General features: G+C 45.7%; 1 protein-coding gene across 1 annotated transcript in view; it reads right to left on the bottom strand.

The window, feature by feature from the left end:
• The window catches only part of GAD2 (glutamate decarboxylase 2), a 70642-nt gene that overhangs the window by 8703 nt on the left and 35015 nt on the right, over window positions 1-26924 (bottom strand). Inside the window, exons 10-15 of the mRNA XM_007526505.3 lie at window positions 26726-26842; window positions 22559-22623; window positions 14590-14668; window positions 10781-10930; window positions 6021-6128; window positions 4855-4944 (exon numbers count right to left, since the gene is read on the bottom strand). Coding sequence (XP_007526567.1) covers window positions 4855-4944; window positions 6021-6128; window positions 10781-10930; window positions 14590-14668; window positions 22559-22623; window positions 26726-26842 — 609 coding nt within the window. The remainder of the gene's footprint in view (window positions 1-4854; window positions 4945-6020; window positions 6129-10780; window positions 10931-14589; window positions 14669-22558; window positions 22624-26725; window positions 26843-26924) is intronic.

Here is a 26924-nt window from a genome sequence, read left to right as displayed (position 1 = left end):
TGGGAAGACAGACCGCAAATTAGAAAAGGAATTCCAAATTCATACCACTGTGTAAATTTATGGGAAAAACCACCTACCTGTTCCTTAGCTTTATTTGTACAATAAGTAATTCTTGCTCTTCAGAATTAGCAAGACAACAAAGTTTCACTAGGGGAATTAAAGTCTAATTTAGTCTCCACAGGCAATTCAAAGCCAAAAGCAGGAGTGGTACTGATAAAGGACAACCTCTCCAACTTTTCAGATTAGTGCAAATTAAAGGTCAAAAGATTAATGGCAACAATCATCATTCCAAACAGATTTCAGCCTACAATGAGATTAAATCCCCCTGGTTCCTGGAGCCAGCTGGGTTGGCAGAAATCACAGCTATCTAAATACATATGACTTTTGGTTGTTTCTAGCACATGCTGATGAACTAAAATCAGCAGGGATATGGAACATCTACTTCATGGCAGAATCACTAATTGCACGTTCAGGAAACCAAGATTCTGATGAGGTTGATGACCAGAGTTTTTACTTATTTCTAGATTTTTTTTTTTGGACATACTTTTGCTGAAGAAAGAAAGTCAGGAAAGATGTTGAATTCAATAAAGACCTAGAACTACAGCTAGTTAACAAAGGGCTTGCTTTTGACAGTTTGAGGGTATCAGTTTTTCCCCATGTTACTGGATCTTTCTTTCTTTCTTTCTTTCTTTCTTTCTTTCTTTCTTTCTTTCTTTCTTTCTTTATCTCCAGGGTTATCACTGGGGCTCGGTGCTGCTCCTGGAGGCTATCTTTTCCATTTTTTTTTAAAGATTTTTTTTTCTTTTTAAAAATTTATTTTCCCTTTTTTGCCCTGTTTATTATTGTTGTTGTTGATGATGATGTCATCATTGTTAGGACAGAGAGAAATGGAGAGTGGAGGGGAAGACAAAGGGGGAAGAGAAAGACAGACACCTGTAGACCTGCCTCACCACCTATGAAGCAACTGCCCTGCAGGTGGGGAGCCAGGGGCTCGAACCGGGATCCTTAACTCAGGTCTTTGCACTTTGTGCCACCTGTGCTTAACCCACTGAGCTAACGTCTGACTCCCTTTTTTAAGGTTTTATAAAGTTTATTGGAATAAACAAGAAATAGTCATCAAAAATTAGAAGGGAGGAGAGTAAAAGAGCCATCTGCCTCACAGGTGAGATAGGAGGCCTGTCAGCAAGGACTGGCTGCCTAGCAATGCCTTGGTTAAATATATTTCAGTGAAAATTGCATCTGTGGGAAACTGGGCAAAGGGATGTGTCAGTAGCCACCCTGCAGGCAGGGGGCAGATTTCCATTCATTTGCCTTCATTCAGTGCCTAGGTGTGGAGACCTTCCTTATCTTTTTTTTTAAATTATTATTTGATAGAACAGAGAGAAATTGAGAGAGAAAGGGAAATCAAAAGATAGACATTTGCAGACCTGCTTCATTGCTTGGAAAGCGAGCCCCATGCAGGCGGGGAGCCGGGGGGCTTGAACAGGGATCCTTGCACCAGTCCTTGTGCTTCATACTATGTGCTCTCAACCCAATGCACTATCACCTCTCCCCCTCCCCCCCAGCTTTTTAAATCCTTTAGAAAACCAGAACTGGGGAATAGCTCTACAACTGGGTCCACATTTGCTTCCTCTAAAACAGAGCTCAGAATAAATACTGTGAAGGAATCTTACAAACAAGTCTAGAAGTTTATTTATGCATTACGAAACATTTTTGTTTTATAAAGCTTAGAAGGTTGAAATCTTGAAAAACAATAAAGCAGAGTAACAACTAATCAGATTCCAGAACACCCCACTCTATTAGTCAAATTCCCCATCACATTTAGTAATCTAAACTGTACAAGATTCATCTTCCAGGTGAGGTTAAACAACTCTAATACTGATTTACTTTTTTTTTTTTTTAAAGATTTTATTAATGAGAAAGATAGGAGGAGAGAGAGAAAGAACCAGGCATCGCTCTGGTACATGTGCTACTGGGGATTGAACTCAGGACCTCATGCTTGAGAGTCCGATGCTTTATCTGCTGCGCCACCTCCCAGATCATTCACACTCGTTTACTTTTAAATCCTTTGTGATCAAGGCTGGGTGGTGGCACACGTGGCTGTAACACATGTTACAGTGTACAAGGACCTGGGTTTAATTAAGCCTCTGGTCCCCACCTGCAGGGGGAAAGCTTTGTGAGTGGTGAAGCAGGGCTGCGGGTGTCTCTCTCTGTCTCTCTTCCTCTCTAGCTCCCCCTACCCTCTCTCTCCATTTCAGACTGTCTCTGTCCAATAAATAAAGACATAAAAAAGAAATGATAAATTTAAAAAATAATAGTAAATAAATCCACTGTGATCTTTTGAAAGCTCATCAATCAATATGGAACTATAAAAGCTGACTGAGGAAATGTACTTAATGACCAAATAGAAATGAAAATTGGAGTTCAAGACAGAGATGATGAACCAGAAACACAGGAGGTGATCAATATACCCACCTGGAGAATGTTCTAAGATTCATTTTCATGAGAGCCTCTCTCTCCCCACCTCCCCCCACCCCTTTCAAGTACCACTCAGTTCTGGGAATTGAACCCGGGACCTCAAATTTCTCCATCTTGTGCTCTCCTGCTCTGTAGCCCAACATGGTTCTCTTTTCATTTCCAATTCTAGATTGTTGTCTTCTCTGTATTACAGTAGTAAAAACTGAGTCCCATGAGAGGGGGAAAATATTAAGGGAATTCATAGTGCAATCCCTCAAGACTTTCAAATTACAACTCCCATGAGTATAAAACCAGTTTACTAACATTCAAATTTCAGACTCCAAGAAATAACCTCTACCCTCATCACAGCTTAGGAGATGTTTTAAAATCTAAAAGACGTGTGTGGGGTGGGGGGCTCAGAGTTGGCTTTCCATCCAGAAAATGATGACAAGAATTTTTCTGTTCAGTGTTTCTCTTTCTTCCTCCCTCAGCCTCACTGTAATTAATCGACTCAACACATCAGATCAACCAAAGTCACCTATTGGTTTTGTGCAAGAATGGAAATAATTACTTTCTAAAAAAAAAATCTGTTAAACAAAGTTATTCACTGATGATATGCAGTATGGAGAAGTCACCACAAAACTTGCAGGGGAAATACGATTTTTTCCTCTTAAATGCACCCCCCCTTTCTTCTTCGTCTCCTTCTCCTCCTTCTTCTTCTTTTTGTGCTTGTACAGAGTCCTCACTAAAACTTCAGACATGACCATGATCCTTCCCACCCCAGACACATGTATCCTTGTGTCCCTGGTCATAAAGTTATCTTCTTCTCTTTTCCTCTTTTGTTAACCTTGTTATTTATCGTTTTTGTGGTCATTATTATTGTTGTTATTGGATAGGACAAGCGAAATCAAGAGAGGAGGGGAAAACAGAGAGGGGAAGAGAAAAATAGACCTGCAGACCTGCTTCACTATTCATGAAGTGATCCCCCTGCAGGTGGAGAGCTGGGGGCTCAAACCAGGACCCTTAAGGTGGTCCTTGTGTTCTGCACCATGTGCACCTAACCCAATGCCTGACCCCCTGAAGTTATGCTTCTCTAGGTCAGTGGCCTGAAACCTGTACATTGGAATCTGGAGAACTTTTAGGGCCATCCTCTAGCTCATCCAGAGTCAATCTGATCACATGTTTGGAGCAAGACAGCCCCCCCCCCCTTTTTAAATAAAGCAAAATGTCTCTAAGGGTTAAAGAACTCAACGATGAAGTGTTTCTTTCTCCTGTGGGGCACTTGATCTGGCACAGCTCAAAGGTAGGTGTTACTATTTAGTAGCTTTTCTGGAGGCTTTATATCCACATATAACCCAATCCTTCTTTCTGTGTGGAAGGAAACTATGTTTTCTGAAAGGCCAGTAGCCCTGTCCAGACTCGCTGACAATGGAGGAGAGGGTCTCCCCAGCACAGGGCAGAGACTGGAGGCCAGTCTCTTCTTTTGTGATCAATGGAAAGTCAACCAAGTTTCTGAGATCCAAATACACATCATTCTTAGTTTTCTGTTTCTCCAGCTCTGTGGAGATGGGTCTCTGTATCTACCTCCCATCAAGATTCAATGCACTTCCAACTCAAATTCCACCTGGGTATCAACGATGGGTGAAGAGAGGCTGAATGATAAAGGTGCCTCCCTGGGCCACACCAGAACTTGAAGTTCATGATCTGGAGTCAGTGATACGGGGGGAAAGTGACTTTTTCTTCCTGCGTTTCAGTTTACCAATCAGCAAGGCAAGGCATAACAGTGCCTCCACACTAAGAGACCATGCTCTCAACAGGGTCCAAGCAGAGCCTCTAAAAATGACTGTTAGCCATTATTACTGCCTGCCCTGTCACCTTTTATTTGGGGTGGGGTGGGGTGAGGGGTGACAACAGCTTTAAGGACCCCACTGGGTAGTCTTGACCATGACACCTCAAGAGGGTCAGCAGCAGATTCGTGTTCTAATCATTTCTGGTGCCTGGAGTCTCTATCAGGCTTGTAACTGAGCACTGGTTGCAGGCCAGCCTGCTCCAGCAAGGATGCTTGCTGCTTTGTGAGTACCATTAATACCTAGCACCTCAAGCTTACTGTCATGAACTTGCTATCATGAACTTGCTCTCCGGAATGAGGAATGAGGAAAATTATGCATGTGTGCCGGCTCTGTGTGCCCTGACCCTGCTGGTGCCCACAGAGGCCCAGGCAGCAAAGCTGAAGGGCTGGGGATGAAGCTAAGTGGCAGGTTCAAACTTTGCATGCATAAGGCTCTGGGTTCGACACACATGGATAATGGCATGGGCTTGTCACAAGGATGGATGACAGTGAAAGACCTCAGGTCCACAAACACCACCTTCTATGTGACAGGAGCTTGTGCCAATTACCTTGGAGAGACGGCTCATTCTTTCCTCATTGTCTTCCAGGTTACGCAAACTGGGTGGAACATACCAGAAACAGACGTTTGTGTGCTGAGGCTGCAAAGAGAAAAAAAAAGGTTCACTCTTGGCCCAAACTGGTAAGGCCATTTCAATTACTTTTTAAAGTCTATTTTATTATTTTATTTTAATGAGACACAGGGAGAGGGAGAGGGAGAGGGAGAGGGAGAGGGAGAGGGAGAGGGAGAGGGAGAGGGAGAGGGAGAGGGAGAGGGAGAGGGAGAGGGAGAGGGGCTGACCTGTATACTGCTCAGCTCTGGCTTACAGTGATGCTCTGGAAAGAACCTAAGACCTCAGAGCCTCAGGCTTTTTTTTTTCTTTTTTTTTTTTTTGCCTCCAGGGTTATTGTTGGGGCTTGATGCCTGCACTACAAATCCACTGCTCCTGGAGGCTATTTTTTCCCTTTTGTTGCCCTTGTTGTTTATTATTGTTGTTGTTATTATTATTGTTCTGATTGCCATCACTGTTGTTGTATGGGACAGAGAGAAATTGAGAGAGGAGAAGACAGAGAGGAGGAGAGAAAGACAGACACCTGCAGACCTGCCTCACTGCTTGTGAAGCAACCCTCCTGCAGGTGGGGAGCCGGGGGCTTGAACCAGGATCCTTATGCCAGTCCTTGCACATCGTGCCATGTGCCTTTAACCCACTGCGCTACCATCTGGGCCCTATGAAAGTCTTTTTACATAATCATGATTTCTCCCCAGACTGGAACATTTCAGGCAGAATCATCTTTTGAGTTTGGGCTTACTTTTTTTTCTTTTCCTGACTCTGGAACCTCGCACATAAATACAATTCCACTCCTCCCTTGGGGACATTTATTTTTTCTTTTAATTTTCAATCAAGGGAGAAGTTGAGAGAGGAGAGACACGACAACACAACACCCCCCCCCCATTATTCCTGGAGGGCTCCCTGGTGCTGTCCATGGTGCTTCTGTGTACAGGGGTGCACGCTGCCAGGTGAATCATCTTCTGGCCCCGTGAATTTTGACTTGCTTCTCCTTTGTAATGATCCCTCTAACTGAACAGTTCATTACTGACATCGTAACTCCTCAGTGCTAAGAACTGGGACCGGCTCATCTCTAGGGGGCTGGGGAAAGCAGGAGACAGAAAACATACCTTCCCATCAAACACCATTTCATAGCCTTCTCGGTTTTTGATAATATTGTACAAATACTCTGCCAGCTCCAGACACTTGTCAATATGTGCTTCGAACCCAATAGTCCCCTACGAGAAGAAGAAAGCTTGTTAGGCAGGCTGAGAAAGTGGGGTGAGCACTGGGTCTGAGGTGGGAGGACACAGCTCCCTGGAGGCCCTCATCCTGCAGTCACTGGGTCTCAGCTCTGCCCTGGCATCTTCCTCACACAGGACCATGTTAAGGAGACTCTTCTGGGGTTATTTTGCCTTTCCATACTCTTCCCCCTCAGGTGCTTTTTTTTTTATTGTTGTAGTTATTATTGTTGTTACTGATGTCATTGTTGTTGGATAGGACAAAGAGAAATGGAGAGAGGAGGGGAAGACAGAGAGGGGGAGAGAAAGATAGACACCTGCAGACCTGCTTAATCACCTGTGAAGCGACTTCCCTGCAGGTGGGGAGCCGGGGGCTTGAACCGGGATCCTCACGCTGGTCCTTGCGCTTGGCGCCACGTGAGCTTAACCCGCTGCGCTACCGCCCGACTCCCCCTCAGGTGCTTTTGTTCCCTTTCACGCCTGTCATTACTGCTCTCCACAGCCCACTCTTTGCCTTCCAAGCCTTTGCCTTCTATTCATTCCCGGCGCAATTATTTTGATTACTCAAGGGGAAAATTTGCCTCTGTCACTCACAGGAATCATTATAGAAGCCATTAATGACAGGGGGGCAGGCTGCTCCCTTCCTGCAGATAAGAAGCAACATTAGAGACCACCCCCTTCTCCAGGGCAACTGCTTGGCCCCCCATCATATCAAACTGTCATTTCCAGCTCCCAGTTTTGTTCACCAGTGTACCTCCACAATAAGAGTACAGACTTAGCAAATATTCTTGAATTAATCAATGTTTTTTTTTTTTTTCTGTACCAGGGCTTTGCACCTGCGTGAGTCCACTGCCCTCCCAGTGGTGTCCTGTTTTTTTTTTTTTTTTTCTTTTGTTCCAGATAGAGAGGGAGAGAAGGAGAGGGAAGGACAGGCAGCCCTGCCCCACTGCCTGTGAAACTGTCCCTGTGTGTGACATTCCCATGTGGTGTCTGGGGGCTCGAACCTGGATCCTCACACATGGTAAAGTGCGTGTCCTACCAGGTGTGCTATCTCCTGGTCCCAGAATGAATGAGTCTTAAAGGACACCTGCATGCTTTGTCAGCGACATCCTGCAAGGCTCTCCAGCCTTCTCTGTTGGGATCAAGTAACCTTCATGCCTGTGCTGGGAAAGCATGGTCACAGAGCCCTTCCAGTGCTGGAAGTCCGGAGACACATTAGTAATCCTTAAAACTGTATTCTTTGGTCCAGTTTAGAGTTGGACTTGAACCTGTAACCTGGCCCAGAAGACAGCCAGGACCAGGGGGACTCTGATCTTGCTTATTGTCTGATGGCGCCTTTCCTCTTGGTTTCACGGCAAGGATGATGCCTATCTGATTTCCCACACAGACACACAGATGTCAAGATGAACGCTCTGGCCTGGGTGCAAAGGGCCAGGGCCTTTGCTAGTGGCACACTTCATTTGGAGCTGGTCAAAGCTAATCTGAATGTACACGTGTCCTTTCATCTAAGGGACTCCAGCATTCTCAGTTTTATTCTTCAACTTGACTTGATTGAGGAAATAGTGGTTTATGGGATTGCTGTTGTCACGAGGGCCCATTTCCACATGTCCCCAAGTTAGGTGGCAGTCCAGCTCACCCTCCTCCAAACCATCCTCCTCCTCTGCCCTAGATTTCATTATCTGCAGGGGTCCTGGGGCCCATCCCTTGTGGGTGTGGAGGGATGATCATTCATCATGTGGCAGTTTGTAGGACCCAATAAAATGCAGACAAAGCAAACGGTCTACTCCATCCCATGCGCGCTGAGGCAGACACAGTGCTTTTGCCAAGGACGAACTTACCTCCTCTCACTGTGTTAGGTCTAGAATCACTCCTAACACCCCACAGCAGAAGGCCCTTCCTGTTGTTGGGTGTGTTAACCTGCTCCAATCAAATTATCTTGGGGTTTACACGGTGGCTGTCACCAGTAAACAAACATAACTCCTTTCATCATCCACAGACTGTAATTTACACTTAGGTCACTGTTTTGTTCTGTGAATGTGCTTGAACACTGAATCTCTGGACACATCTGATTAACAGAGCAGTTACTGAATTAATACTAGGCTCCTCTACCTCTTTCTGGCCTTCTCAGATTGCATCCTTATTGCTGAGGGAGATGGGATGTTATGGCTGATCCTTCTGTGCTTCTTGGGAGAGGATGATTTGTCTGTCCTTCCTCAGCTGACACGGTCACTATTTCACCCTGCGAGAGGGTAGCTTTCACTGGAAAACCACATGCACACTTCTGCCGTTTAGATATCTAGCTGCTGAAGGTTTTGCAAAAGGAATTAGAAGCAGATTTGTCCACGCCTTTCTCTTTTCATCCCTGCCCCCAATGACTTTATTTCAGGCTTCATTAGGTCCTGCTGTGGAACGCACACCTGACGGCCTCCACGTTATTTCTCTTAAGAACCAGCCAGCTGCACCACACTGTCAGGAGGCTGGAAATGGAAAGGGAGCAGCAGGAACTGATGAACCATGAGAGAAGCATTTTGGTGTAAACAGAGCTAATGATCACCATCTTAATAACAACACCGCGGGGAGAGGGGCCAGAGAGGATGATAGGAACACTCTGCAGAGATCAAGCTTTCTTCTGAATACTCTCTGGCATTTACGTTTGTTGTTTTGTAGTCCTCACCAATCAGGGAAGTGACCATCCTACTCATTTTAAAACAGCTTGTGACTAGAGCAATAACTGATATCCTTGATTAATTTTTTCCCCCAAAATGAAAGTGTCATTGCTAACAGAATGTGCCTTCCAGATACCTATCCTTTTTCGGCTCTCCACTTTCTAAAGAGGAAGGGATCACTCTCCTCTTCACGGGACAGAACCAACACATTCCCCCAGTCTTTTAGGGGGCAGCAACCCAGCTGCCACATACTTAATGACAATTGGAGAAGAATCAGCTACGCCAATTGCCATTAGGGAGGCTGGCCTGAACACTATGCAGTTCTGACACCCTGGAAACCATCGAAGAGTTCTTCCCACACTAAAGGAAACTCCTCTCTCTTCAAACTACCTATTCCCAGAACGGATTTAAAGACAATTCCATTAAACAGTTGTGAACTGCACTGTGTCACTTCTACTAATCTCCCCATTTTTTTCTTGCTAACTACCTTCCCTTGTAAAATGCTTACGGTGAGCTGGGGAGACAGCATAATGGTTATGCAAAGGGCTTTCATGCCTGAGGCTTCAGAGTTCCAGGTTCAATCCTCAGCAGCACCCCTAGCCAGAGTTTATGATCTACACAGCTCTGATCTCTTTTCTCTCTTTGCTTTGCCTCTCTCTTTTAAAGAAAACAAATAAAATATTTTAAAAAATAAAAAAAATGCTGGGACTGGGTGGTGGTGCACCTGGTTACAGCAAACATTAAGTGTGCAAGAACCTGGCTTCAAGCCCTTGGTCCCCACCTGTAGGGGGCTTCACTAGTGGTGAACCAGGGCTGCAGGTATCTCTCTCACTCTTTATCTCCTGCCCCCCCTCATTTTTTCAGTCTTTTTCCAATAATAAAGAAATAAATACAAAAATTAAATAAATAAAAATTTTACACTCCACTAGTTACAATTTCTCTTCTTCTCCATCCTCTTCTCTTTTTTCTTCTCCTTGTGCTTCTCTTTCTCCTTCTTTGCCTCTAGCTTTATTGCTGGGGTTTGGTGCCTGCACTATGAATCCACTGCTCCTGGAGGCCTTTTTTTTTCATTTTGTTGGATAAGACTGAGAGAAAGTGAGAGAGAGGGGCTAGATAGAAAGGAAAAGAGAAAGACAGACACCTGCTGACTTGTTTCACTGCTTGTGAAGCTATGCCCCCTGCAGGCAGGGAGCAGGGGGGGTAAACCGGGATCCTTACGTGGGTAGTTGTGCTTTGTACTCTCTGCACTGAACTCGGTGAGCCAGTGCCCAACCCCCAGCTTCCTTTTGTGAGAGAGGAATGATCATCTATTTAATCCTGAAGTAAGTAGAGAAAGCATACAAAAGAAGATTGCTAGGTATTTTCTGAATTTTTTTTAAAGCTTTAGAATAAGAAGTTATTCTTTCATGTGTAAAAAAATAAGCTATTAGGGTGTTTTATTTTTTTCATTTTTCCCTTTTGTTCATTAGATTGTAGCTTTTAGATTGCATTAGCCTATGCAAGTGATCAATCACTCAGTAAAAACCAGGAGTTGGCAGACAACAACAGCAAAACATTCTTAAGAATCCAGGTGTCTTGCCTGCTGGATTTGTTTCCTAGAATCATGAGCACTAGATACAAAAGAAAAAAGAAGGAGGAGGAGGAGGAGGAGGAGGAGGAAGAGGAGGAGGAGGAGGAGGGGAGGAGGAGGGGGGAGGAGGAGGAGGGGGGAGGAGGAGGAGGGGGAAGGAGGAGGGGGGAGGAGGAGGAGGAGGAGGGAGGAGGAGGAGGGAGGAGGAGGAGGGAGGAGGAGGAAGAAGACAGAAAGGCTTTTCCTCCCCTTGCTCAGGTGGCATGCACACCTATAGGAAGAGGATTCGAAAACAACAGGGAAATTGTGTGGGCAATACTCCATTTGGTAGTCAGTTTTGAACACACCCCAATCAGGGACCAGAGACAGTTTCTGTCTTTGGCTGGCATTTTGCTGAAACTGCCTGTGCTCACCTTTGCCCTCCACATCAGCCACAACTTGAATACGTCCACATGGCGGCCGCACTGCAGGGCCTTGTCTCCGGTGTCGTAGGACAGGTCGTAGTGCTTATCTTGCTGGAAGAGGTAGGAGGCGTGCATCTGGTTGCAGCTCTGCATCAGCCCCTGGGAGAGAAGACAAAGTTCAGGAGGTTCTGCTGACTTGATCAGAGGTTGTATTAGGCTGATGGTGTGGTGGGAATGATTATGAAGAAGGACATGAAAGAAAGACACGGAGGAGGGAGTCGGGCGGTAGCGCAGCGGGTTAAGCGCACGTGGCACATAAAGCACAAGGACCGGCATAAGGATCCCGAGCCCCGGCCGACTCCCCACCTGCAGGGGAGTCGTTTCACAAGTGGTGAAGCAGGTCTGCAGGTGTCTATCTTTCTCTCCCCTCTCTGTATTCCCCTCCTCTCTCCATTTCTCTCTGTCCTCTCCAACAACGATGCCATCAATAACAACAACAATAAAACAACAAGAGCAACAAAAGGGAATAAATAAATAAATATTTTTTAAAAAAAGACACAGAACATACACACTAGGGAGAGAAAACAGTAAGAATTTAAAAGGTGGGGGGGGGCAGTGCCTGCACAGGATGGACTTTATTGAGAGAGAAACTGGGAGATTAGAGAGTTAAAGTCAAATGTGACCAATTCTTTGGGAGACCATCCTGATTTTGTTATAATTAAAATATTTCGGCATCTCTTTGCTTCTATGAAATATTAGTGGGAATCTACCAATGTTTTATTTACATTTAGTTTAATAGTGTTTTTTTGTTTCTTATCATGTATCTGTAAAAAAAAAAACCTTGAGTTCTCTATTAATGACAGTTTTTAAGACACTTCACTGTTATCAATGTTATATATTGAAATTGAAAAAAATTAAGATATTGCTATCCTGAGATGTTGTGAATAATGAATCTTTCAAATATCTTGTTTCTTCTCTCCAGAGTGGGTAGAGAGCTAGTATTGCATTTTCTTATTCAGTAGTTTATGGTAGCTCTGGTAGAAAGTTCCATAGTTGGGGCCAGGTGATGGTATGTCTGGTTAAGCACATATGCTACTATGAGCAAGGACCCATGTTCAAGCCCCCACTCTCCACCTGCAGGGGGTCACTTCACAAGTGATGAAGTAGGTCTGCAGGTGTTTCTCTTTCTCACCCTCTATTTTCCCCTCCCCACTCAATTTCTCTCTGTTCTATCAAAAAATAAAAATAGAAAGGAAGAAAGAAAGAAAGGAAGGAAGGAAGGAAGGAAGGAAGGAAGGAAGGAAGGAAGGGAGGAAAATGGCCGCTGGAAGTGGTGGATTCATGTGCTGGCACTGACCTGCCCAGTGATAACCCTGACAGCAATGAAAAAGAGAGAGAGAGATGGGAGTCGGGCGGTGGCGTAGCGGGTTAAGCGCACATGGTGCAAAGTGCAAAGACCGATGTAAGTATCCCGGTTCAAGTCCCTGGCTCCCCACCTGCAGGGGGGGTCGCTCCACAGGCGGTGAAGCAGGTCTGCAGGTGTCTGTCTTTCTCTCCCCCTCTCTGTCTTCCCCTCCTCTCTCCATTTCTCTCTGTCCTACCCAACAACAACGACAGCAATAACAACCACCACGATGAACAACAAGGGCAACAAAAGGGGGGGATTACATAATAAATTTAAAAATTTAAAAAGAGTGAGAGAGAGAGAGAGAGAGAGAGAGAGAGAGAGAGAGAAGGAAAGAAAGTTGCATTGTTGATGCTCATTGATTTGCTCCAGCACCATATATTACTGTGGAAAATAGGTGGCAATGGGACAGAAATGCTCCAAAGATCAGTGAAGGAACCATGTTCTCTGACTAAAACAGTGTTGCCAGTCTCCTCACCTGAAACCCCACCACACTTGAATTTTTCATGAACCACAGGGAGTCTTTGACTTTTGTCTTATCTACAGGCTAACTGTAATTTTACAGAAGCATTGACATTTGTTTTTTTTCCCCCTTGTGACTCATGCCAAGAGAAGAAAAGATTAAAATGTGATCACTCTGTTCTAGACAAAGTGAGAATCTTTTTTTCTTAAATTTATTATTATCTTTATTTATTGGATACAGACAGCCAGAGGTCAAGAGGGAGGGGTTTGATAGAGAGGGAGAGAGACAGACAGACACCTGCAGCCCTGCTTCACCACTCATAAAACTTTCCCCCTATAGGTTGGGACCGGGGGCTCGAACCCAGGTCCTTGAGCACAGTAATACATGTATTCAACCAGGTGTGCCACCACCAGGCCCCGAGAACCTTTCTTTAAAAGTCTCCAAACTTTTTACAACTTTTTATTTTAAATGAAAAGTTAAAATAAAGCTTGGATTCCTGTATTCCACTAGATGGTTTTTGGATGGTAATTTTCTCTTGCTCTAGATTAACCTACAGAGTACATACAACCTATCACCACCCTAAGGCTTGCTCCCTCAACTGAAATTTTAAAAAGTCCTGAAACACTAGGACCAGAACTAGACTCAGCCTTGATATGTAAGGCTTCATCATCAGTGGAACTTATTAGTTAATTCTCAGGATGAAGGGAAATTAAATGCAATGAAATTCTAAGTAATATCCTGAAGCATCAATAAGTTATATTCCACTATGTCCCAAACTATTCGGAATACATTAACAGTTGTTAGGATTTTTTAAAAAGCTACTATAAAATCAATTCCTATGGTCACATAGACTTAGCAAACCATCTCCCACAACCCTTTTACTTAGATTATTTGCAATACATATCAGAACATTAAAGGCTCTTATATGCCCTAAGGTAATGAAATTGGATTTCGCTCTTTCACCTAATGCAATTCAAGCTTTTTAAGACCTAGGACTTGGATCACGGACTACTTAACACAATTTTTTACAGTGGCGATATTTCTTATGTCCCAATAAGGTAACTGTTGTTAAAGCATCATGAACTCTGGGACTTGGAAGGAATCCTGGAGCAATCCATCTGTCCCTTCTCAGTGACAGCATCTTTTCTTACTAGTAAGTGGTTGCCGAATCTCCATCCAATCACCTCCCTACATGATGGATTTATCCCTACCTAACACACTCATTACTTCTTGGGCAGCTTCATCTTTAGAAAGTATTTTCTTTGTTGACCCCATGTGAGACTAGAAATCATGGTTTATTCTGAGTTTGTCACCAAATCTGTATTCTCCACTGACACTAACCAGGTTTCCCAATGCCTTAAGATACAAACATTTTCCTTCTACTTGAGTCACTTAGATTGTGGGGGTTGTCACATATTCAGTCATTTGTCACTCTAGGATTACCATCCACAGTTCTGTCAACCACTCCTTTACATGCTGACTGGTACCCACTATTTAACCCTAGCTTGATGAGATGCCATATACAATTTGGTACCTGCCCTAGCAAAGCACTCCAGATGTGGTTAACACAGAGTAGAGTGGAAGACTACACCTTCCCTCACCCTGAAGCTTCGATTCCTGTATTCCACTAGATGGTTTTTGGATGGTAATTTTCTCTTGCTCTAGATTAACCTGCATACAACATACAACCTACCACCACCCCAGGGCTTGCTCCCTCAAGTACAATTTCACCATGTATGAAACATGCCTCTCTGTCTACTCAAATGGAATGTCCTACACTTGGATATAAGGATAGGACCTGATGATTCTGCTCACTAACAATTTTCTCTTTGTGGCTGTGACTCGGTGTTTCAGTCAATCAAACCATTCCATCTTCTGATTGTCCCACTCCACACATCTCCTCTACTAAACCTTCTTGATGAACTGGGTCACACATCAGAAAAGACTCACCTCTTCTCTAACCAGGAGAGCAGAACACTGCAAGGGGACGCCCATCATCTTGTGTGGATTCCATGTCACAGAGTTGGCCCTAATGGAAACAAACCACATTAGCAGGGTAGTGGCCAGGACAGGCTCAAACACTGCAAGGGGACGCCCATCATCTTGTGTGGATTCTATGTCACAGAGTTGGCCCTAATGGAAACAAACCACATTAGCAGGGTAGTGGCCAGGACAGGCTCAAACTACTGTGGGCAACAGAGCATCAGGCTTCTGGGCCCTGTTGCTCAGACTCCAGGAAGGTACAAAGTTCATGAAACAGGAAGTGAACTCTTGAATCAACAACACTGTCTTTGACAGTAGCCCAGGTCTTTCGCAGAAGAAAGCCTTCTGCCACCAAGGTGGGTTGAGAGCCAGTCTGAGTGATGAGAATTATCTGGTCCTGGGAGACCCTGTGTCTCCACCACTTTCTGCCTCTGATACTGCTTAACGACTGCAGAGTAAAGACTCATTCCACCAAGTTCTTTGCTTTTCCCCAATCCAGTACATCCTTCCTGTTCAACCAATTACCCAGTTTCTCACTTGTGTCCCTTCACTAGACTTTTTCGCTCACCCTTGTGTCTCCCTCTTCTCTACTCCCCAGCTGTCCTCCTAGACCAGCTATGAGACAGGCGTTAGTTTCTGCAGCAGTTTCTAATCTATCTGATCCCAACACACTTGGAAAATATCATGCGTCTCCAGAAGACACAGTGATTCTCAGCTCAGGGGGTGATGCTATTTACAAAGGTGAAGCCACAGTTCTAAATCAGATTCTTTTTTTTAAATATATCTTTCTTTAAAAAATATTTTATTTACTTATTCATGAGAAAGATAGGAGGAGAGAGTGAAAGAACCAGATGTCACTCTGGTACATGTGCTGCCAGGGATTGAACTCAGGACCTCATGCTTGAGAGTCCAATGCCTTATTCACTGCGCCAACTCCCAGACCATTATTCCTTTAATTATAATGATTATCTTCACTATCCAAATCTGCATACATTGTCTCAACTGAGTCTTGGTTTTATCTGATCCTCCACCCAGTGCCATAGGTCTGTTTCCTTTTTTCTCTCTCTCTATTAGTGATTTACAAAATTATAAGATAATAAGGGTATAATTCCACACTGAGCCCACCTCCAGACTCCTATGTCCCCATCACCCTCCAGCAGAAAATGCAACAGTTCTCCCAAGGTCACAGATGGGGGTTGACTATATATCTAAATCATCAATCAATCAATCTTTCTATCTCTCTCTCTCTATATATATATAGTTCTTTTCTTAACTTTTTTTTTTTTTTTTGCCTCTAGGGTTATCGCTGGGGCTTGGTGCCTGCACTACAAATCCACTGCTCCTGGAGGCCATTTTTTCCATTTTGTTGCCTTTGTTGTTGTTGGATAGGACAGAGAGAAATCGAGAGAGGAGGGGAAGAAAGAGAGAGGGAGAGAAGGATGGATACCTGCAGACCTGCTTCACCACTTGTGAAGTGACCCCCCTGTAGGTGGGGAGCCGGGAGCTTGAACTGGGATCATTATGCCAGTCCTTGCGTTTTGTACCATGTGCGCTTAATCCACTGTGCTACCTCCTGGCCCCGTATATAGTCCATTTTTGTTTACTTCTACAGAACTGCCTTCACTTCCTTTCTAAGTCACACCTACACCCAATACTACTTCCTAGTGTCCTTCCTTTTTCCTCTTCCCTTTCAGATAATCGAAAACAGTGCCTGAAGGCCTCTGATGCTTTCCAAATTCTCTTCCTTTTCAGTGATGGTATAAAAACAAAGATTCCTGATGACAAATGTTTCTAGTCTCAGTGAAATTGTGGTCCAGAGTCCTCTGTTTATCTTCCCTTATCTTTTCCCTCTCTCTGGGAGTGTGGACCAACATTATTTTGGGGGTGCAGAATGAAGGGGCTCTGGATTCTGTAATTGTTTTTCCACTGAACATGGACATTGGCAATCCACTTCTCTTTCTTGTTTTTTTAACCTTTTTTTATTGTTGTAGTTATTATTACTATTGTTATTTTTGTCGTTGTTGGATAGGACAGAGAGAAATCGAGAGAGGAGGGGAAGACAGAGAGGGGGAGAGAAAGATAGACACCTGCAGACCTGCTTCACCTCTTGTGAAGTGACTCCCCTGCAGGTGGGGAGCCAGAGGCTCGAACTGGGATCTTTACGCTGGTCCTTGCACTTTGAGCCACATGCACTTAGCCTGCTGCACTACCGCCTGGCTCCCCCACTTCTCTTTCAAAAGGTTGATGGCTCCCCATTACTTCTAGTGTGGAATCCACTCTGTGGGTGATGGCCATGACCTCTGGTGCACCTCAGGCGATGTGTGTCGTCTTCCTATGCCTTTCCAGGACACATTTTCGTCACTGCCAGATTGCTCAAATTATTTCCAAGAAACGCTCCCTTTTTTTTTTTTTTTTTTGCCTCCAGGGTTATTGCTGGGGCTCAGTGCTTGCACTATGAATCCACTGTTCCTGGCAGCCATTTTTTCCATTTTATTGGATAGGATGGAGAGAAATTGAGAGGCAGGAGGGAGATTTAGAGAGATACAGAGAGACACCTGCAGACCTGCTTCAGCACTTGTGAAACAATCCCCCCTGTAAGTGGGGAGCTGGGGGCTCAAAGTGGGATCCTTGTGCTTAGTACTACGTGTGCTTAACCTGGTGCACTACAGCCCACTCCTCACCCCCCCAAAAACGTTCTTCTCATGGTCCTGCACATTTCAGTGCTATTTCCTCTTCCTGGGATGTTCCTCTCCCTTTGCTTCCTTGGTTAAAACTTACTCCTCGCTGACGACCAGATCAAGCTTAATCTCTGCAAGCTTCTTCCACTTCTCTCTGGCTCTCTTGCCTTTCTGTTCCAATCCCTCTTCTTACTCCTTCACTTCCCAGAGAAGCCCTGTTCCCTCTGTGAGCTCTCGTCATGTGTCTACCAGGCACGTGAGATCCTGAGCATTTCTCCTGAGTGACTGAGTGATCCCTCCCTGAGTATGAGAGTCATGACCATGACCTTGGATGAACAGACTTCCGAGAGGAAAGAAAGAGCAAGCTGCCTCCAGGGTGCCGAACAATTTGGTCTTTCCTCTGACTGAAAAGCAGACTTGGGGTCACTTGGCTTCTGGAGTGCAGCTTGAGGACCTGGGGGAGGAGGAGAAGCTAGGGGAAGCTTGATCCATCTCCTTGATGAATGGAGGCCATCAGCCGGCCAGTCAGAGAGAGCACTGCCCGGTCCCAGCATCTTATCTGAATCTATGCCTCCTTCAGCTCCTTTCTGGGCCTGTCTTTGGCTCTGACATGGGCTGTCAGGCCTATTTAGGACTGGAACTGGGCAAAGAAACAAAGGCAGCTCTTGGCCAGACTACTGCCCTCCAGAAAGAGGACAGAATGACTTCATGAATAATAATGGCACCGAGGCATTGAAACACTCTTTCCAAGAAAAATATTTCCTTGCTCTGTATGCTAACACTGAAATCAAGAACCATGGGCTTTGAGTATAACATAAAGGTTCACAGAGAAGCTCTCAGGAGCCAGGAAAGTCTGTGTTTCCTCTCACTCCTTAGCTGTGTGACCTTGAGCAAGTTACTGAACTTCTCTGTGCTTAGACTGCCTGGCTTTTAAAAGAAGAACACTTATAACATTTGGACTTCATGCTTGCAACTGTGTCTGATGGACAGGAGATGAAATCTCCTGTTGGCTTCCATGTTCTTATTTATAAGCTTTGTGAGGACCACCATTGTGCACATCCTGAGTCATTCTAGAGCTCTGTGCCTAGTCCTGGTGGGACTCAGCTAACAACACCAGCCAGAGAAGCAAACAGCTAATCTCCACATCTCTGACAGAAGCACCCATTTCACTATAGTCACCAATTTCTGCTCTTTGCCTTCAGGCTGCTCAGGTCCACTGCTGACTGTCCCCAGGTCCTCTGTCGCCCGCAAAACAAAGAAACATCCAACAGTGTGGCCTTGGTTTGTTTGAGAAGAACTCTCCATTTCAAAATGTCTTGGGGTGGCTTCCATGCCTGTGGCTCTGAAGTCTCATGTTCAATCCTCCCCACCACCATAAGCCAGAGCTAATCCTAACCCTAACTGTGCTTTGCCTGGTAAACAAAATAAAACAAACAAAAATTACGGTGGTTCCAAGATGTAGCCTGTGTCTCCAGCCTCCATGGACCCGGGGTGACTTATCCAGGCCACCCTACCTTCTTTCTCTTCTTGTATCTGGGCCCTCATTCCTTGAGTCCTTTTCCCTTCAAGCATCCAGCTTCTGAATCTCAGGGTCTGTTGGGCAGTAAGCCAGCTCCCCCCTGCTCCATTGCTTAATGCTGTGGTCTATTTACATAATCACTGTTTTACCTGAAACCCGCCCTGCCTGCAGGGCACTGGTTTAATCCCACTGGTTCGAACTCTCTTTTTGCTCCACCCCCTCTCCTAGCCACACCCTGTTTTAACACTTTACCACTTCCTTCCTGGAGAGTATAAATGCAGATGAATAAAGCCAGCATGGCATTGCATTCCAGCTCAGCCACAAGAGTTCCTGGTTTCTCTCCCGTGTTGCTGAGTAGGCAGCAGCCTAGATTGGCTCCAGCAGAGTTCTCTCCAACCCAGAAAGCACACGCCTGGGAAGAAACACTCTCAGGCTAGCCCGGCATCTGGTGCCTGAACAGGGACCGGCAAGGGTCTGGGTCACTGAAGTTCAAGGGCCCAGCCCTTTGAAGCTCTGTCTACCGCCTCTTCCTGCTCTGGATTCACTCACTTTCCTCCCTCTGAGTTCCATGTCCTCTTCTCCCAGTATTATCATTCCAGTGTGCCGTGGGGGGTGGCACTGCCCTCCACAGGTCCTGGCCTGGCTGCCTCAACAGGCGTTCCACCCTTCTTGTGCCTGGGGAGAAGGAGCACTGTCTCTACCTATAGCGGAGGCTCACACTACAGAGACTCTCCATCAGGGTTGAATGAATGCTGGCTCTGCCCTGACTCTGTGCCTAAGACTCAGCAGACAGCACTTGGGCACCTCCATGAGCCTTGCCCTCACTGCCTTGAACCCATCATCTCCTCCACCTGCACCTGACTGCACTTTCTCTACCCTCCAGGAGACTTTCAAAGCTTCCCGTCTCTCTGCTGGCCACCCAAACATCTTTCTTCCACTTATGCTCTACTTGCACACTGTGCTGGGCTCCAAGCCTGCCCAGACCCTGGGGGAAAGGGTTCCATCAGGACCCTGCTGGGAAGGAGCCCTTTCTCCCTCTGTGGCCTCCCGTAGTTCTGTCTGTCTTCTGTGCGTGGTGATGCACTGGGGCTCCTCCGTCCCTGAACCCTGAGCCCTGAACCTGAGCCCTAACCTTGTGCTGCTGCTGTAGCTCACTCAGCAGAGGCTGGGGGCCAGGGATGGTGATCTGGTGGAAGCCTCGCTGGGACCCTGTGCCATGGCCGTCACAGGGGAGCAGGCACAGACCTTGTAGTGCCAAGTCCAGAGAAAGCTGTTCTCTAAGAATCTAGCTAGTTCCCAAAGAGGGTGCCAGGCAGGGTGCCAGGTGCTTATGTCACCTTGCTCTAAGGATGGCACTCTGGGGAATCCCTGTGGCTTCTGGGGAACCTCTGGACTTGGGAACAAGTAAGACAACCTCCCCCCCCCAAAAAAAAAAAAACAACAACAGACATGCCCAGGAGAGGCAAATGGCAAAAATCCTTCCTAAGCCCATACACATGCCCCTGTGAATTGTCTAAAGAACTTCTGCCTCTTGCTGGCTGCTGGCTTGCTCAGCTAATGGGGAGGGGGATGTTGGGGGAAGGTCACTTCTAGGACTTCCTCTTCAGCTCTTCCGGTTGATGGCTATAGGGGCCCAGTGGTGGCACGTCCCATTGAGTGCCCATGTTTCCAGTCAGTGGGTTTAGTTACAGAGCAGCTTCAAGCACTGTGGCTGTTCGAGAGGACTCTGTGTTCCATAATTAGTGTTTTAAGTTCTGCTCAGAGATAATCATCTCTAGCACAAAGGCAGGTGTGTGGGTGTTGATTTTTCCAGGGCTCTGGGTAGGTAATCTGGTGAGCTTTGAAGTAATTGCTGGCAGAGGAGCTCTGGTTGTCAGCACAGAGCATATGAAAGGTAGAAGTTCCTCAGATGTTCACTCTGTGCCTGTCAAAAGGGGACTCAGCCCTGGGACAGGGGCTCTTGGGTGTGACAGCACTGAACTGGGGGACTGGATGTGCTGAGTCTTTTATACAAATGCAGGTGTGGACTCATTACACTGTAAGTCAGCTAAAATAACGGGAAAAAAAGGGAGGGTGGGAGAGTCGGGCGGTGGTGCAGCAGGTTAAGCGCATGTGGCACAAAGCGCAAGGACCCACATAAGGATCCAGGTTCGAACCCCCGGCTCCCCACCTGCAGGGCAGTTGCTTCACAGGCAGTGAAGCAGGTCTTCAGGTGTCTATCTTTCTCTCCCCCCTCTGTCTTCCCCTCCTCTCTCCATTTCTCTCTGTCCTACCCAACAACAACGACATCAATAACCACAACAATTTTAAACAACAAGGGCAACAAAAGGGAAAATAAATAAATAAATATGAAAAAAGGGAGGGCGGGCTTGTGTGTGGGTTTACAAGCTTGTTCATGTTGGGTGCAATGTGGGGTGTCATGCCTGATCTGCATTCTGCACTCGGAGGCTGTCATCCTGTGAATGTCCTCAGTGTTCCCCTGGACCCTCCCTCTGACCTGACTGTCTGCTTGGAACAGCACAGACAACTATGTCCAAAGTTCCTCATGCCTTAACCCTGGCACAGAAACTGCTTAGGCGTCTGGGGGTGAAGGCAGTGGGGGAACTGTTCCTGGGTAGCATCTGACTATTTGGCAGGACCTAGCAGGCATCTGGCTGCCTTAGACACATTCAGGGCTCTTTCTTTGCCTGACACATCAGAGCTCCTGGGACTGACCTGCCATGTTGCTGTGACTGATGGAGGGGGAGCAATTCCCAAGCCCAGGGCTCTGCACTGCGCTGCTTTCTTTCTGTTTGCACCTGAATAGGCTTGATGTCAATCAGATACTCCTTCATTTGTGTTTTGCAGCTTTTCTTAAGGTTTTCCAGCTTAGCGTCTGAGTAACGGGCAATTGGGAGCTATGTCAAGGAAAAGTGATTATGATGGCTTGAAACCATCAGCTGACATTACTTTTTTATTGTTTACGTTTTTTATTATTTTATTTACTTACTTATTTTTGCCTCCAGGATTATTGCTAGGGCTTGGCGCCTGCACTATGAATCCACTACTCCTAGAGGCCATCTTTCCCTTTTGTTGCCCTTGTTATTTATTGTGGTTGTTGTTATTGTTGTTGTTATTGCTGTCATTGTTGTTGGATAGGACAGAGAGAAATGGAGAGGCGGGGTAAGACAGAGAGAGGAAGAGAAAAATAGACACCTGCAGACCTGCTTCACCACTTGTGAAGCACCCCCCCCCCCACAGGTGGGGAGCCGGGGGCTCGAACCGGGATCCTGAACTGGGATCCTGAACCGGGATCCTTATGCCGGTCCTTGCGCTTTGCACCACATGCGCTTAACCCACTGCACTACCACCCGACCTCCTCAGATGACATTACTTACATCTGCCTGGCCTCAAGTCACCCGGCTACACTAGCCCTCACGCCTAGGCTGTCTCTACTGAATCATAAGGTGCTTATTCGCTTTACACAAATAGTTATACATTGCTTTAGAGCAGTAGATACAACCCCTTTCGAGGACTAGACAGATTATCTCCTGAGAAAACGAGGCAGGCTGCAGGTTTTAGACAACTTGGAAATCTGTTGGCTCACAGATTTCTAGGAAGGTCATTCCCGAGTTCTTTGATAAACCACAAACCCCAGTTAGGAATCTTTATGCTGGAGACAGTCTCCTGGGCCAACCCCCATTGGCTTTTCACACTTAGCTTCTACACTTTATATAGTTCACAAGAAAGAGAGAGGTACCTCTCCACGCCGTTCAACTTCCACTTGTGCTTCTGGGACATCAGCAATCCTCCACCCCAGGCAGCCTGAAGATCATATAAGAAGATCATGTAAGGGGAAAGGGAATGGTTTTCATTGCCTAGACTTCTGCAGTTTGGTGTCTTCAGAACAAGGAGAATCTTCTCAACCACAAGCAGTACAAGGTTAACTATGACCCTCCAACACTAGACTTCCATAGTATACATTGGGCACAGGGGTTGTTCTCAGGTCTCTGTTCCACCTCACATGGGGATAAGGAGACAAAGTGAGGGTACATTTCTCAGTCTGCATGAGGAAGAGCCCTCCTTCACCCTTTAAAAAGTGGGTGTTGGGGCCAGGTGGCAGCACAGCAGGTTAAGCGCAGGTGGCGCAAAGCACAAGGACCGGCATAAGGATGGATCCTGGTTCAAGCCCCTGGCTCCCCACCTGCAGGGGAGTCGCTTCACAAGTGGTGAAGCAGGTCTGCAGGTGTCTGTCTTTCTCTCCCCCTCTCTGTCTTCCCCTCCTCTTTCGATTTCTCTCTGTCCTATCCAACAACAATGACAGCAGCAATAATAACAACAACAACAACAATAACAATGATAAACAAGGGCAACAAAAGGGAAAAAATAGCCTCCAGGAGCAGTGGATTTGTAGTGCAGGCACTGAGCCCCAGTGATAACCCTGGAGGCAAAAAAAAACTAAGTGGGTATCTTGCCCAATGTCTATGTCCAGCAGAGAAGCAATTACAGAGGCCAGACCTTCCACCTTCTGCACCCCATAAGGATTTTTTGCTCCAAACTCCCAGAGGGAGAGAAAGAATAGTGAAGTTTCCAATGGAGGGGATGGGACATGGAACTCTGGTGGTGGAAACTGTATGGAACTGTACCCCTGTGATCTTAAAAACTTGTTAATCATTATTGAATTGCTAACAAAACATTTTTAAAAGTGGGTGTCAAGTGGGAGATTTGTTTGAAAATGTTAACATTCTGTGTGTGTAAAATTCATCCTGGGATAATTAAATTTTTTATTTTTAGTTTATTTTTAGGTTTTTTTTTTTTAGTGATTTAATATTGATTACAAGACTGTAAGATAACAGAAGTACAATTCCAAGCAGTTCCCTTCAGCAGAGTTCCATGTCCACATCCTCTCCACTCGAAGCTTCCCTATTGTTTACCTTTCTGGGAGTACGAATCAAAACTCTTTATGAGGTATAGAAGGTGAGAGTTCTGGCTTCTGTGATTGCTTCTCCACTGGGCATGGGCAGTCGATCCATATCTCCAGCCTGTAACTATCTTTTCCTAGTAGGATAGAGCTCTGGAGACATGAGGTTCCAGGAAACACTGGTGAATCCTGGGATAATTTTAAGGAAAAAAAAAGCCCTGATGAAATAGGCCATTATTTTCCCTCTGCCAGAATGGTTGTTTTTGTTTGTTTATTTGTTTTTCCTTTGGAAAATGATCTGATTTTCTGTTGTTTATTTATTTTTTTAATTCTTTATTTATTTATTAGATAGAGACATCCAGAAATCAAGAGGGAAGGGGATGATAGAGAGACAGAGACACCCACAACACTGTTTCACCACTCATAAAGCATTCCCCCTGCAGGTGAGGACCAGGGGCTTGAACCGGGGTAGCATTGTAACGTGCGCTCAACCACTGCCCAGGCCCCCTGATTTTCTAAATGAGCAATATCTTTTTTTTTCTTTTACTGCTTCTCTAGCACTAAGAGAAGCCTTTTCTCATTGTTTTCCTGTGTGAAATGGAGTTTAGCCCAATGAATACCTCACATTGTGAATCAAAGAAGCATCAGAAGATTTTGACTGGTACACAGAACTCTGGAATAGTGGAAGTCTACTAGGTTAGCCCGGAGCTACTTTGGGATTTTACAGGAAGGGGAAATGCATCTGGTCTGAAGGTTTATGGTACAGTCTGAATGGTGGCAGTGGGGTGGGGTGAGGGAGGTGGCTCTCCAGGTAGAGCGCAGGATTTGTCTGTGTGAGGTCCCCAAGTTCAACCCCTGACACAACACATAACAGAGTGGTGCTCTGCTTTTCTCTCTCTCCCCATCCTCCTCTCTCAAAACTACTTTTGAAAAAAGGGAAATGATATAATTCATTGTTATTCAACAACATGCAAATTCTGTACCCACATGTAAATCAGTTTACAGCTCCCTTTATAGGGAAAGATCTTTGGGGAAGATGGGAGGGGCTGTGGCACACCTGGTTAAGTGCACATAGTACTGTGTGCAATGACCCATGCAAGGATCAGGGTTCAAGGCCCCCGCTCCCCACCTGCAGTGAGCACGCTTCACATGAAGCAGGTCTGCAGGTGTCTATCTTTCTTTCTCCCTCTCTATCTTCCCCTCCTCTCTTAAGTTCTCTGTCCAATCCAATAAAAAGGAAAAGAAAAAAGAAACAGTTTTTAAAAATACCAGGGGTCGGGCAGTAGCACAGCAGGTTAAGTGCACATGGCGCAAAGTGCAAGGACCAGCATAAGGATCCCGGTTCGAGCCCCCGGATCCCCACCTGCAGGGGAGTCGCTTCACAGGCGGTGAAGCAGGCCTGCAGGTGTCTATCTTTCTCTCCCTTTCTCTGTCTTCCCTTCCTCTCTCCATTTCTCTCTGTCCTATCCAACAACAAACGACATCATCATCAACAATAATAACCACAACAAGGCTACAACAACAAGGGCAACAAAAGGGGGGGGGAATGGCCTCCAGGAGCAGTGGATTCATAGTGCAGGCACTGAACCCAGAAATAACCCTGGAGGCAAAAAAGAAAAACATCTTATAACAAGAAAGGTCATCTGAAGCAAACATCATGTTCAGTGGTGACTTGGCGCCAGGCCTTTCTCTCATTATGGACATTGCCAGATATTTTGCAAATGGCAGTTGATCTCTGAACTGGAAGTAATACTGACCTCAACTTAAGTTCCTCCCCATTGTCCTTCAAAAACCTTATGTAGCTCCTCATTTAAAAATTTTCTGATGGGGACATTTTCATTATTTTTTTAAAAATATTTTTATTTTGTTTTATATTTATTTATTAGATAGCAAGGCAGAGTATGAAAAAGTCCACAGCATCAAAGCTTCCTTCGATATGGTGGGGATTGGGTGGCACACATAGCAAATTAACACACTATCCACACGAGCTACCTGAGTTTTTTGTTGTTGTTGTTGTTATTTGTTTGTTTGTTTATTTGCCTCAAGGGTTATCACTGGGGATCAGACCTGCACTATGAACCCACTGCCACTGATGGCCATCTTTTTTCCATTGTTATTGTTATTGCTGTTGTTGGATAGGACAGAGAGAAATGGAGAGATGAGGGGAAGACAGGGGGAGAGAAAGATAGACACCTGCAGACCTGCTTCACTGCTTGTGAAGTGACCTCCCCCCCTGCAAGTGGGGAGCTGGGGGCTCGAACTGGGTTCCTTGTGCTTCTCACTACGTGCACTTAACCCAGTGCTGCCACCAGGCCCCCCTTTTTATTAATCATCTGGGGTTCCTATGTAAATCCATCTCCGTTTCCTCCTCTCGATCATGTACCTGGGTTATATAACCTTCCAATGACATTATGACTCAGTGAGTAGTGACCCCAGTGCTCAGTTCAGGTACAGCTCTTAGAAATTAAAATATTGGAGGCTGGGTAGTGGCACACCTGGTTGAGTATACCTGTTACCATGTGCAGTGACCTGGGTTCTAGCCCCCGCTCCCTATCTAAAGGGGCAACACTTCATGAACTGTGAAGCAGGTCTGCAGGTGTCTCTCTTTCTCTCTCCCTCCCTGTTTATCCCCCCCATTTCTCTCTATCTTCCTGAATAATAAAAAGAAAGAAAGAAAAGCATGGCTGATGGGAGCAGTGGATTCACAGTGCCAGCACCGAGCCCCAGCAACAGCCTTGGAGACAAACACCAAACAAACTAGAATATTATTCACTTAGGAACACTGAGGCTTAATCAGCCTCGGAATGCTTCCAACCAATGTTGTATACCATGGGACCCGTGGGCTATTTTGTCTTTGCATTCTTTTAAAATTTTAAGTATCACTGTTTGAAAATAAACTCCTCAAGTAAGAGTGAGAGAGAGCAAGCAAGAGAGAGGATTTCATTCCATGAAAACGGAAGTGCAGAACTGTGCTCACACAGCTTCATGTCTCTGTGGGATACTCACATCTACATGCATCCAGATCTTGTACTTTTTGCAGAGGTCAGCAACAGCTAAGAGGGGGTCAAACGCTCCATACACAGTGGTCCCAGCCGTGGCACTCACAAGGAAAGGAACATATCCCTGTGGAGACAAGAACATAGCAAAGAATACAAACCAGGGGTTCAAGGATTCTTCACAGAAGCTGATACAAACAGTGGGAATT

This window comes from Erinaceus europaeus, chromosome 6 (assembly GCF_950295315.1).
Source record: "Erinaceus europaeus chromosome 6, mEriEur2.1, whole genome shotgun sequence".
NCBI classification, from domain to species: Eukaryota; Metazoa; Chordata; class Mammalia; order Eulipotyphla; family Erinaceidae; genus Erinaceus; species Erinaceus europaeus.
This window is presented reverse-complemented; position numbering and strand designations above follow the sequence as displayed.